The sequence below is a fragment of the Pseudonaja textilis genome, chromosome 4, assembly GCF_049901715.1.
Source record: "Pseudonaja textilis isolate UNSWEBS1 chromosome 4, rPseTex1.2, whole genome shotgun sequence".
In the NCBI taxonomy this organism is placed as follows: domain Eukaryota; kingdom Metazoa; phylum Chordata; class Lepidosauria; order Squamata; family Elapidae; genus Pseudonaja; species Pseudonaja textilis.
The window spans coordinates 26,210,281-26,223,231 of NC_141993.1; the positions used below are offsets into that span (position 1 = coordinate 26,210,281).

The following is a 12,951-nucleotide window of genomic DNA, read 5'->3' on the forward strand; positions in this document are numbered from 1 at the left end:
GTCCCTTGGAATCATTGCTCCATGGAAGGGGAAAGTTTCCTTTTGCTCTGCATCTTTTGCAGTGGGAGTGGGGAGGACGAAGAGATCGGTTCCTCTACTTCTCTCGTCTCCCTTTTTTTCCCCTGACAGGAGAAATGGGGGAGAGAGGAGGCACCAATTTTCTGGGGACCACCTCCACCCCATTTCTCTTTACCATTGAAAGAAGAAGTGGGACAAGTGGCTAAACAACCACCTCTGGGGTCTTAATTGTTTGAGTATTGGGAAAACTGGGACCAAAAAGATCAGCTTTCCCTCTTACTATATATCGCTACTTCTGAATCCATGGGAAAAATAGAGTGGTGGGGGGGGTTTAACATGTTTTCTGCCCCACTTCTCTTGCCAGTAGAACTGAGAGCATAAGACAGCCCCCCCCACATCTTTTTATTCAGGAAAGGTTCCTCCCTATTCACCCATCCAGAGTGAATATTAGGCACTGCAATGCTGGTCTGCAAGTGGGAGTGCATTTATGAGAGATGACCAGAAGGTTTTTGATAACTAGCTCTAACCCTGGCAGGTGGGTAAGGCTCTTGTGTGTGAGGGCTGCGTGTACAGCGTTCCTTTCTCTTGACAGTGTTCTGATCCTACAGGTATCTCCATGGGATGGGGATATTTGGTTATCCTTCCTCTGGCAACATAATTCCTCAATCTTGGGAATTTGCTACCACATCTGGCAGTGTTGCCAAGAGAAATGGGGAGACAGTTCCAAGTGTGTCCACAGGGAGGGTTTCAAAATGTTAATATCTTTGTGATCGAAGCTCCTCCCTGTTTTAAAGTAAATGTGCTGTGATTTATCTAAGAAGGAACAGGACTTTGAGTACATGGTTAGGACTGCCATCTTGATTCTGCATTGGTGTCTGTCAGTTTTCGACTTAGCCTGGAATCCTAGCGACTGCCTGGGCAAATCCATGCAATTTGCATTTCTGGAATCGGTTTGCTATTTTCTTTTTCCTTAGGCTGAGAGGGAATGACTGGCCCAAAGTCACCTAGCTGGCTTTCTAAGGCAGGATTAGAACTGAGCGACTCCTGGTGTCTAGCCTGATGCCTTCATCATCTAAATCCAACTGTTTTATTCAATTGCTTTGCCTTACTCCTCAAATTTTATGAAGGATATGATGAACAGTGGATTCCACTTGAAACCTTCCCAATGTGTTTCAATTTCCCCATTCTTTTTCCAAAACTACTTAGAAGGAAAACCTGCAGTAAGTGGTATAATACCTTGTGGTTAGTTCCCATTCGGAAATCTCCACTGGAAGTTCCCTGCAGCACATAATGCGTGGAAGAACCGATCTGCTATTCTAGCATCAAGCAAGATGTGGAAAAGCAACTTATTCACAGCTTATCACTTTGATTCTTCTCTCTTCTTACTACAAACCCTGACTGCACAAAATGTAGAGATGACTTTTAGATTTATGTACAAGGTTGACTTTTGCTGAAGGGGGCGATCTAAGATTGTTTGCAACATTCCTGTATTAAAAAGGAGAACGATACTCAAACCACAAACATGAGGAAAGAATGTACTGTTAAAGGAAACGTTCATGCTTTTTTAAAAATTGTCTTGGTTTGGCTGTTGTTTTCATAGCCATAAAAATGGAAAGTATGCAATGAGTGATTCACTAACTCAGTGATTATTTAATGCACGTTCATATTTCTTCCTCATAATTTGCATAGAGAGCATTTCCCACTTTTTAAACAGCCTGTTTTGTAAATTCTTATGTTTGCATTTCAATCCATATCAGTTTTGTTATCTAATGGACAGGAATTGTGAATGATGGTATGCATCGCGTTTCTTTAGCTTCGGTAACTAACTTAGTAATTCCGCTGTGAGCTGCCTGTTGCTGTAACAGAGCCATTCCTTCTTGTCTCCTCCTCCTCCTATTCTTCCTCCTCCTCTTGGCATTTCAGTCTGGAGGCTGCCTAGTGTCTGGAGTATTATTTTTTTTCCGCCTCCCTGAACTTTCTACTTCGAAAACAGCTTTTTAAAGTTTGCTTGAAACAATGCTTCGGGTAATTGTAGAATCAGCTGCAAATATCCCTAAACATACATTTGGGAAACCAGATCCTATTGCATCAATTATTTTTAAAGGTAAGGATAACTAATTTTGGAAGGTTTCTTTTCTTTCTTTTCTTTTGTTGCTGGCATGATTAGAATAAGATTGCGAAGAGCTTCTAAAGTGTATAGCTTCTTTTTTAATGATGAAAAACAATCTGGAGATCTATTTTAGGTGCCTCAAAAAGCATATTTCATTGCACCTGCATATAGGAAACTCACCTTCAGTTTTTGTGAATGGGCAAATGAATTATATTTTGGCACATGAATTATTTTCCTACCACAGAAGATGTCTGGTTGTTAACCTGCTATACAGAAATGCTTGCCCTGATTGATTGAATGCTGGTAGGAAGAGTATTATTTAAAATATTTAAATGCTACTTACATTATTAAATAGAATTTTTCCATGACCTTTCTTGTTTGAATTATTAGTACATTAACCAAAAGTAAAGGAATACATGAAAAGCAATAGGATTTGAATTGTATTTGCAAATTTTGTAGTGGACTTTATATTGGTCCTTTGGTTCCCTATTTAGTTGGATGTGTGTTGGATGTTAGAGAAATCAGATAACCTTTGCTCAGTATATATATCAGTTTGGGATACAAATTCCAGTCAAGACAGTTATATTACTTGATGTTGTACTGAATAAGAATACTCATTTTATTGGAAAAAGTAGGACTAACAAGACTGGACTAGAATTAGTTTTCTATATTCCTCTGCTACCATCTAGTGGTCCTCTGGATTTCTGCTGCCCAAATTTAATAGAATTGCTAACGATTGTGGCTTAAGCCTTAAAAATGTACATGGGAAGCTTAAATGGCATGGCGGGAAAAAGTATTCATTTTATTTTTATTCTTCATTTTGTTCTTTTTAAAAAAAATGATTCTATCCTAATATGAAGTCTTTATCAAATGAGGTCTGGTGAACAAGGAATGCTTGGCTTTATTATCCCTGATCTTTTATGATAATTAAAAAGTAAACTGCACCTCTTATTTCAAAATTAGTCACCGGGAGCTGGTGGAATTATTGGTATATAAATATATAATCAGTAGATAAAGATAAAATCTGGGACTTTTAAACTGTAAGAAGATGAAGCCTGGTGATTTGTTTTGCAACTTGTTTATGAATCATTCATTACTCAAGGCTAGTTTTCCAGTTTTCACTTATATTTCAAAGAGGCCGCAAATACTTTTTTTTTCCAAATTGGCTTTCTGTAACCATAATTAAGATGCTTAAAAGCTACTAACAGAAATTAATTTTTATGTTTAGCTGGTATTTTCAAAATTCTTCATACCCTCTCTAAAGCTTCTGTGCTGTGGGTATTTGGGGGAACCCCTTCCCCCAAATAAAATTAGAGTAGGGTGCATTTGCTACACCCATCATGCAGCTGATTTTGTTTAAATTTGAATAAATATTTTGAAACAAAAGCTTGGAAGAAAGGTCAAGAGTTACTGTGTGATTCATGCTTTTTCCCCCATGGAAAATGTTAATTGAAGCCTTCAATAAAACAAACTTTAAACAAAGAAGCAAACTAAAGATGCAGCCGTGCTATAGTTCTGAGAGGATGTGTTGTAGGTGGTGTTTAAAGGCTTAGAATAAAAAGTATTTGTGAGCAGAGACATTTCCACAGAATAAAAACTAAAACACCCTGCACGAAACAAGGATGGGAGATTGGCTTGTGATAAAATGTTTAGGAGCAGTGTCTTCATCCTTGTTCCATTTATTTCGGGATGTTCAGGTTGTGATGTTGCTATGTACCCAAAATACACCCACTCACCAGGGAGAAGTATCAGCAGGCCTGAAGAAATCTCTGGTGTTTGCAGAAGTACAAAGATTGTAGGAGGAAAAAAGACATCTTGGTGGAAGCTTAGAAGGGTTAGGGTTAGAGACAAAGAAAGACAAAATGTCCTTTGTGGCATTTAAAGCTAACTCAAAATGAATGGTCAGAATTTTCAAAAACAAGTCTTCAACACATTCTAGATCCCGGTTATATATGCTAAGAGCAACCTGGAAGGAACAGGTTTTGTTGAAATATAGATCAGCTTTATTGGCATATATTTTAAGGAACTGGATATTGTTAGTGCCATGTGATAGCAATTGAGGTCATTTCCCTGCTAGAGACTTACAGCATTATATAGTTATCCTTTCATTGTTGTGCCAAAATGAGTATAATAAAGACAGGCTTCATATTACTTCAGTGACAGCTGAATAATACTGTGAAGATGCTAACGAGAAAATTGCTTGAATAATAGAAAAGTTGGGGAGGAGGGGAGAGAAAGGAATGGAATGGAATATCCTGAATAAGAATAACTACTAATATCTGTAGTTTAGGGTTGGCCTAAATTCATATGACCAAGTTCAAGTTGAACCAATTTCAAATATTCATTGCAAAGGATGGGTTCAAAGTGATCTGTCTCCTCCCTCCAGGGAGAAGGAGAGGATATCAGGGAGAAAGGAAACAATACAAACCCAAAGTAAATTGAACGCCCCCATTTTACTTTTATATCTGGCCCTATCTAGTGCTTCAGCCTGACCTACCCATTGGCTAACATGAAGTGATGCTAGCCATGGATGGTGTCTTGAAGATCCTTTGGCCCTGCTTGGAAACCCCATTGGGTTCAATCTGCCGATTGGCTAACATGTAGCTGCATTAGCCAATGGGCAAGGCATCCTTCGTCCCAAGTGAATTTGAAGCACTCCTTCAGAGAGAAGCAGCTGAAGCTTCTTTACTTTTCTACCCTAAAATTGCTTGCTCGTAGTCTAGTTTCTACTTGTTTTTCTATTCCATTTTTGTGTGATTCATTTGAGAATATCAGCCTACTTGGGGCCCTTAATTCAGCCCTGCTCACAATGCCCTAGAAGGAATCCACTGAGTAAACATAGAAAATGTTGCCCTCCATATTTTGTTGTGTTCCTATTTTTTAAACCTAGCTTCTAAAGCTTCCTTGGAAGGCAACATTAAACTTAAATGAAGGAATTATAAAGCAGACATGGGATTTTTCAATGGGGGGTTCTCCCTCCTGACTCCCAAGGTCACTCCCACAAACCATTATAGGGACATAGTTCAGACTGAGGAGGAATAACTTACTGAGTATGGATATTTACTTGAAGTGATAATAAGCTAGAAATCTATAGTTTACAGAATTGTGAGAGCTTTCTATCACCTGCTCCTTCAACACACAGACAAGGGTTCAGTTCTCTGCTGTTCTCCATTTTCCCTCTTACATGAAAACTGTCTGACATTACAATAACACCATCTTCAATACAACCACCATGGATAAATTGGAGTTGTTTATTGCTGCTTAACTAGTGTGCTTAAAGAATTTCATTAAAACAAAATAAATTATATGACAATGGAACTCACAGTGTTTGATGAGACCTCACATGTTCAGCATTTACCTCAGTAAGGCTTATTCTTAGGTAAATATACAATACATGCAAATTTAACTTAAATTTAGCACTTCTCTTCAAAAAAATGTGATAAGCTCATACTTTGAGATTTTAAAATATCAGTTGTGGAAAAGGTTGGGCCTAATTCAATTGTAACTGGATGCTAATATTAAATAATGGCAAAATTGCATGGGATTATAATACAGTTTTTAGCTTAAACATAACATTACAGCTGATATTGTTCAACAGGACTTGCGAATCCTTTGTGGTCTAGCCTGAGCTAATATTCTGCACATTCCTTTTTTTTAAAAAAAAGTTAATTCCTATCACAATTTTATTACAGGAATGTGAATCACTAGTTTCCACACTGACTAAATAAGGACCAAATTTTCAGCTCCTCCCACGCATATCTAGCAGAAGGAGTATGTTGTTTAATTGAATTTCATGGAAGCTAATCAGATTTAGTCATATTTGAAACAGAAGGAAAATATATATCTGAAGCATCCTTTTTTTAAAAAATCACTCACTATTAAATCCATCACGATCCATTACTTTTTAAAACATATTTAGTGCAATGCATGCTATAATAGCTTGCACATTTGGAATAAAATTACTGTATTTTGATTTTTTCTAATTTCTGTTAGAGATTCTATAGACTGAAAGTGTGGATTTGATTTAAAAAGTGCTGATTTTTGTGCAGTTTTTACCTATTTTTAGCCAATGTGAATGTATTGATGAGGTTAAATGTCCATAGTATTGATGAGGTTAAATGTCCATAGTTTGAAATGATCAGCGTCCTTCTATTTACCACAACTAAAATATATTAATAATGATTTAGCCCGATGTTTTTCAATTTCAGCAACTTTAAGATAAAGATTAACTTTTAAGCATGAGTGACTGGGAAATTCTGGAAGTTGAAGTCCATATTAGAGCAAGATTGAGAAGCACTGATGTAGCCCAAAGTTAATACGGTTAACTTTGAGGGGAAAGGGATAATCTTCTGAATCTTACATGGAGATTTATCCTTGCCACAGCCAACTTGCTACAACCAACTGCCATGACCAACTTGCCATGGGACAACTCGTCATGAAATAGTGGAATAGAATCATTAAGGAAAGGATGCCAAAGAAGGGAGAAAATGAAATGTGAATGGCAAAAGTTAAAATAATGTTTTAATTATTTTATATAATTGAATTGTTCAATTGTCCTGCAGCAAGTTGTCCTGTGGTAAGTTAGCCCTGGTGAGTTGACCTGTGGCAAATTAGCTGAGGTGAGTTGGCTGTGGCAAGTTGGCTATGGCGATTTGTTCCATTCTGCTCCAGACCAGACTTTAAAAATCAACTACTTAGATGAGAGGTGATTGCCATGCCACAGAAGGAAGTATTAGAGGTAGGATAAAGATCATCAGTAGGAAAAAGAATATCTGCTGATATGCTTTTCTGTCAATGTAAGATCTGCTAAGTTAAATAAATATTTCAAAATGTCTCAATTTTAATTTCTTATGTAGTATAGATATAATCCTCATAAACCAAACCTCTGGGATCCTCAATCATTTTTAAAACTATAGAAGTGTTCTGAGACTAATATGTTTGAGAGACGTTGCTGTAAAAATGTCAAAGCTGAAGAGATTGGATATATTTTACAGCTATTCTTGGATAGTATTGCAAAAAGTGGAAGCATTTGGAATCGTTATAGGTCTACCCAGGCCCACATGGTAAAGATGTACTCTATCAATGAGTTATTATCATAACTATGAATAAGAGTTTTTTAAAAAAAGTTATAATGGATTTTTAAAAACCATTTTCTCACATTGGTAACACATATCTTTGTTTATTTCCAGATGAGAAAAAGAAAACAAAGAAAATTGATAGTGAACTCAACCCTGTTTGGAATGAGGTAACCTGATCTTTCTGTCCTTATAATATAGGAAAAAGTACGTGTGTAATAGAATTCAATCATGTACCCTGTTTCATGACTTTGGCTGTTGCAAATAAGAAGACAGAGAGAAACACATGTGTTGTATGTTTTCTGCTCTGTTCAGAAGTAGAATTTCTTCCTGTCCAGCTAAGTTGTAATTAGTAGCTAGCAGCTTCTGCAGCAGACTACAGACTGCCAAAATGAGGCCCTATGTGCAATGAGATGATTATGTAAATACCACTATTATATATTATATCCCAATGTTTGATGTATTTACTGCATTTGCATGAGATCTCATTAAACACATCATCTTTTGCACTCTCCATTGCAATCCTGGTGGATGCTCATGGAGGCAGTCTTTTTACAGTCAGGGACCAAATATGAAGAGTTAATTATTTTTCAGACTTAAGGATTGCCTTGGGTGTGTCAAATACATAGTAGTGTTTTGGAGTCTTCTAGCAATTGTTTGTTTGGGCATAGTGACAGTGATTGTTTTTGGGATACTCTAGTAAGTACCAAACCATGGGTTGCAACATCTGGCTCTTAAGGGCCTTTTCCAGGGGTGGGATTCAAATTTTTTAACAACCAGTTCTGTGGGTGTGGCTTAGTTGGTGGGCGTGGCTTGGTGGTCAGGTGACTGGGTGGACGTGGCTTGGTGAGTTGGGCGTGGCCAACTCAATATCACTCACATTGAGCTATGCATCTCCTCGCCTGGCCTCTCATGACTGTGGGGATGCTGCAACAGTCGTAAGTGTAAAAAATGGTCATAAATCACTTTTTTCAGTGCCATTGTAACTTTGAATGGTCACCTCACACAAGCAAAGTTCCAGCAAAGGAGGAGAAAAAAACTCCAGAGAAGTTCCTGAAAGTCTAGTCCTGCCAAGAATGTAATAAGGGTTAATGTAAGGCAGTTTCTATAAGCAACACCAGAATGTTTCCTTCCTGCCTTCCTTACAGGATTAGGCCAGTAATTTCTTCTAACAACCGGTTCTCCGAACTGCTTAGAATGTTAACAGCCGGTTCTAGCGAATAGGTGCGAACTGGTAGAATCCCACCCCTGGCCTTTTCTGATGATTCTTGAAGGTCCTCCCGGCTTGATTAGTGAAAAGGAACAGCCACTTATAGAAAGAAGCATATTAGATTGTGGAGTTTGGTGGACCTATCAGGAGATACTTATGACCCAGTTCCAAAGTTCTGATGTTCCCCCCTGGACACCTGACCACATATTGGGTTCTCAGCAAGTGGCCCACATTTGCAGAGTCCCGTGGTCATGTGATCGTTTTACATGTTTTTGCTGAAAATCAGCATTAGCTTCCAATTTTCAGTAAAATCAGCCCACAGTGAACCACTGGTTTGCTTAATGAATGCCACAAAAAAGATCATATAATTGAGTTGGTTACATCTGCCTATGCCAGCTATAAAGAAAACCCCAAAACCCTCCATGCGAAAGCACAATGTATTTCCACCCTTTTTGTGAACTTGAGTTCTGTTCTCCCCAAAATGTTAAGCAGAGCTTTTAATTACAACAGGTTATTAGAGGATAATTAGGACTGCAGAAAAAAACAATTACTACCAACCTGCCTTCAATCGAGGGTCTGTATACTGCACAAGACAAAAAGAGGGCTGTGAAAATATTTACAGACCCCTCACATCCCAGACATAAACTGTTTCAACTCCTACCCTCAAAATGATGCTATAGAGCACTACACACCAGAACAACTAGACACAAGAACAGTTTTTTTCCCGAACGCCATTACTCTGCTAAACAAATAATTCCCTCAACCCCGTTCAACTATTACAAAGTCTGTTCATCTTGTCATCACTCCTTATCACCCATCCCCTCCCACTTGTGACTGTATGACTGTAACTTTGTCGCTGAGATACTTACGATTTATATTGACTGTTTCCTAGTATGATTTGATAGCTTATTGTACCCTATGACTATCATTAAGTGTTGTACTTTATGATTCTTGACTCTTGATGAATGTATCTTTTCTTTTATGTATACAGAGAGCATTTGCACCAAGACAAATTCCTTGTGTGTCACAAATCACACTTGGCCAATAAAGAATTCTATTCTATTCTATTATCTGTAACCTCCTGATATAAATGGTTTACTGTCATATCATTCAGTAGCTTCTATGTCCTTTCCATTAAAATGAATTGTTAAGAATTTGGCCATTCTTCCTGTCTTGGCCAGGATCACATAGAGGTCTTGTTCTAAGACTGAGAAGTTCCAGGTAGCCAACACTGATGAGCTGGAAGCCTCCAATGATACCAATGGAAGGACTTCCTCCCAAATGAGTTAACCTGTTTCTGAGGAGGTTTTTCTACCCATGGGAGATGAAGTCTCCTTCACCTAATTCCAGTGATTGTCAACCTCCCTACCTATAATCTGAATTGTGAAAAGCAAAACAAATTTGCACAGTCAATCCAAAGATGCATCAGACTTGGAAGTCATGATTTGGGTGGAAAATCACCAGGTGACTCCTAGACTAGGCTAAGCAAAAATCAATAAATAAATCCCAAACAACCCAAAGAATTCCTATATTCTTCTCAAGACAGCTGCATTGACCAGGAGTTAAGTTCAATTTTTATTAATAAGGCAGGAGTCAGTATTAAAATTGAGCAGTCTAAATTCAAGCTTTTTTTTTTTTATCCTCCCAAACAAATAGTTAAAACAAAGGAACAGACTGGATTCCCTATTCTTCCTTGTGATTTATTTATGCATATCCTTTTCAGGCCTCTGCTTTTGATAAATGTTAATCCCAGTCTAATCATACCAGAGCACTTGAATATTTAGGAATGTTTAGATAGGCAACATTTCCATTTCTATACAAATTACTATTTCAACATCTGGACCATCTCCACAGTTACTATTTCTGGGAATCAAACAGACAACCCAATAATTATTTTGAAACATTCACAACCTCTGAAATTTGTAAATATTACATATGTGTGCACCTCTAGAGCAAAAGCAGCCAATCTTTTGTCTGGGGTTTTTATTATTTGAGACAGTCAAGGGCTGCAGGGATGCAATTGCCATGGTTTGGGTGGTTGTTTTATTTAGTCTGGATTTTGGGGACGGTGTTTGTGGGTGGGTTGTTTTTTCCCCGTCCTTAACACTTTCCCCAAGTTTGACTTCTCTTCCCCTCCAGAAAACAAGTGGAAAATCATACCTTGCTAAAGTTTGCTGGGTGTGGGATCAGGGACAAAGCATGTGTCAAGATAGTGTTTCATATTATCTCACATCTTAAACTGACTCTAACCCTAATCCTAAACTAGAATGGTTGGATGAAAGGGAAGGCAACATAGCTTGGTAATGAGTGTAATAGCATTGCAAGTAGGATGGGGTGGGTTCTTTGCTGCACAGTTTCACTTGTGAAATATACCTAATGTTTCTTTCCTTTCTGTTTATCCATTCCAAATGTCACAACTGCTTGTCTACAGTATCCCTAAAATATTAGGAAGAAGAGCAACCCCAAAACCCATCACTCCCCACCCATAACACACGTGTTTCCCAATTGATTTAAAAAAACAATATTCCACACTTATTCGGTTCTTTATTTTTAGATTACAGGTAATCCTCAATTTACACCATTCGTTTTAACAATCGTTCAAAGTTAAAATAGCACTGATTTGTAACCAGTTTTCACACTTATGACCGTTGCAGCATTCCCATGGTCACATGATCAAAATTCAGGCACTTGGTAACTGGCATGTCTTTATGACAGTTGCATTGTCCTAGGATCATGTGATATGATCGTCATTTATAACCTTCCAAGATGGCTTCCAGCAGGCAAAGTCAATGGTGGAAGCCAGATTCTCTAAAAACCTCTTTATTCATTTAGGAATTGCAGTGATTTGATTAACAACTATGGCAAAAAAAGGTTGTAAAATTGGGCACAACTCATTTAGCAATTGCCTTGCCTAGCAACAAAATTTGGGGGCTCAGTTCTATTGAGGACATTGTAAAAACATGTGTTTTAAAGAAACGTAACATCAACGAAATATTGTCCTAGATCAGGAGTATCAAACTTGTGGTGTCATTGTCATTGCGTGACGTATCACAGCTTTCCTCCCCTTTGCTACAAGGCGTGGGCATGGCCAGTATGTGAGGTATCTGGCCCATGGGCCACCAGTTTGATATCCCTGTCCTAGATAATCTTTTTCCACACAACCATAATGGTATCCAATACATTCTAAATAACATTCTAAATATTAGTTTTAGTTGTATAAATTGTAGGTTAGCCCATTGACTAGGTATAGAAGTTAAGACACTTTCCCATTGTCTAAACAATATAGGAAATTCTAATTCTTTATTCTACTCATTTCTTGTTATCTGCATATCAAATTCATTTATTGATAATAAATATGTATAGAAAGTAATAGTTTATTTTTTTAAAAAAAAGATTTAACCAATTCTAGTTAAAGTACCTTTGGTGTCTGAGAAGTTGAAAATGCTGCTGGTACGGTCTGCTGGCTAATAACATTAACATTTGTTAATATTATTAAGACATGTATCTGTAAATTGAATTACATCTGATAGATGATATTTGCTTCTTAGCACAACAAATGTTAAAAATTCATCCTCACGTGATAACTGAGTTAAAAAAATATTTAAAATATTTATTCATGAAATACTTTGATTTCTTACTTGTATATGTTCAGTTCTGGGTTAAATCAGTTTTAATGACTGTTGCAATTCTTTTCACACAGATTCTTGAATTTGATTTGAAAGGATTACCACTGGATATTTCATCATCCCTGCAGATAATTGTGAAAGATTTTGAAACTATAGGGCAGAACAAGTAGGTTATTTTATTAAATGTGTTGGTGCATTTATTTCACAACAAAAATTTCATGATTTTAAACTAAATGTACTACTTTTGCAAGGCCATTTATTTATTCTGTAAAGTTAAAAAAAATCAGATCTGCTATTGTATGCTCTTTTTTTTTTTTTGCTTTATGAGTAAAGTAAAGCTATTCTTGTGTTAACAATGTTAAGAGACCATTCAGTTACAATAGCTCTGAATGAGTTGTACTTATGGCCAGACCTCAAAGTTCCACCCATCGCCCCCTTCCACAGCCCTATATTGTAATCTGGGCGCTTGGCAATTAGCTTGCACTTATAACAGTTGCAGAGTCCTAAGGTTCTGTGATCACCATTTGCAACCTTCTCTGCCACTTTCCTGTCTGCAAAGTCAAGGTGAAAACCAGCAGAGAAGCTTACAAATTACTCCTCTAAGTTATTGCCACTCCCACCAACTTCCTGTGTGCCATCCCATACTCTGGAGTACTCACCTCAGGCACATCCACATTGGTCTGCAGCAGCCACCCATGTGCCTTCCTGCCCTCTAGAGTACCTGCCCACCAGCCCTTGCATAGCAATGCAGTACTCACACCCATCCATAGAACTCATCCATTTGACGTCCTGTTAGCGACCCTTCCAGGACTTGTAACTTCCTGCTGGCCTTCCCATTAATTGTGTTTGTTGCAAGCTGGCAGGAAGTTGCAATTGCAGTTTTGTGAGTTTCTCACTTAATAACCTATTGTC

At 37.6% G+C, this 12,951-nt stretch overlaps 1 protein-coding gene across 1 annotated transcript in view; it reads left to right on the forward strand.

Moving 5' to 3' along the window:
* Positions 1 to 1,786: 1,786 nt before the first annotated feature.
* The window catches only part of MYOF (myoferlin), a 102,478-nt gene continuing 91,313 nt past the window's right edge, over positions 1,787 to 12,951 (forward strand). The window contains 3 exon segments of the mRNA XM_087932439.1: positions 1,787 to 2,122; positions 7,318 to 7,373; positions 12,114 to 12,205. Coding sequence (XP_087788565.1) covers positions 2,035 to 2,122; positions 7,318 to 7,373; positions 12,114 to 12,205 — 236 coding nt within the window. The 5' untranslated portion in view covers positions 1,787 to 2,034.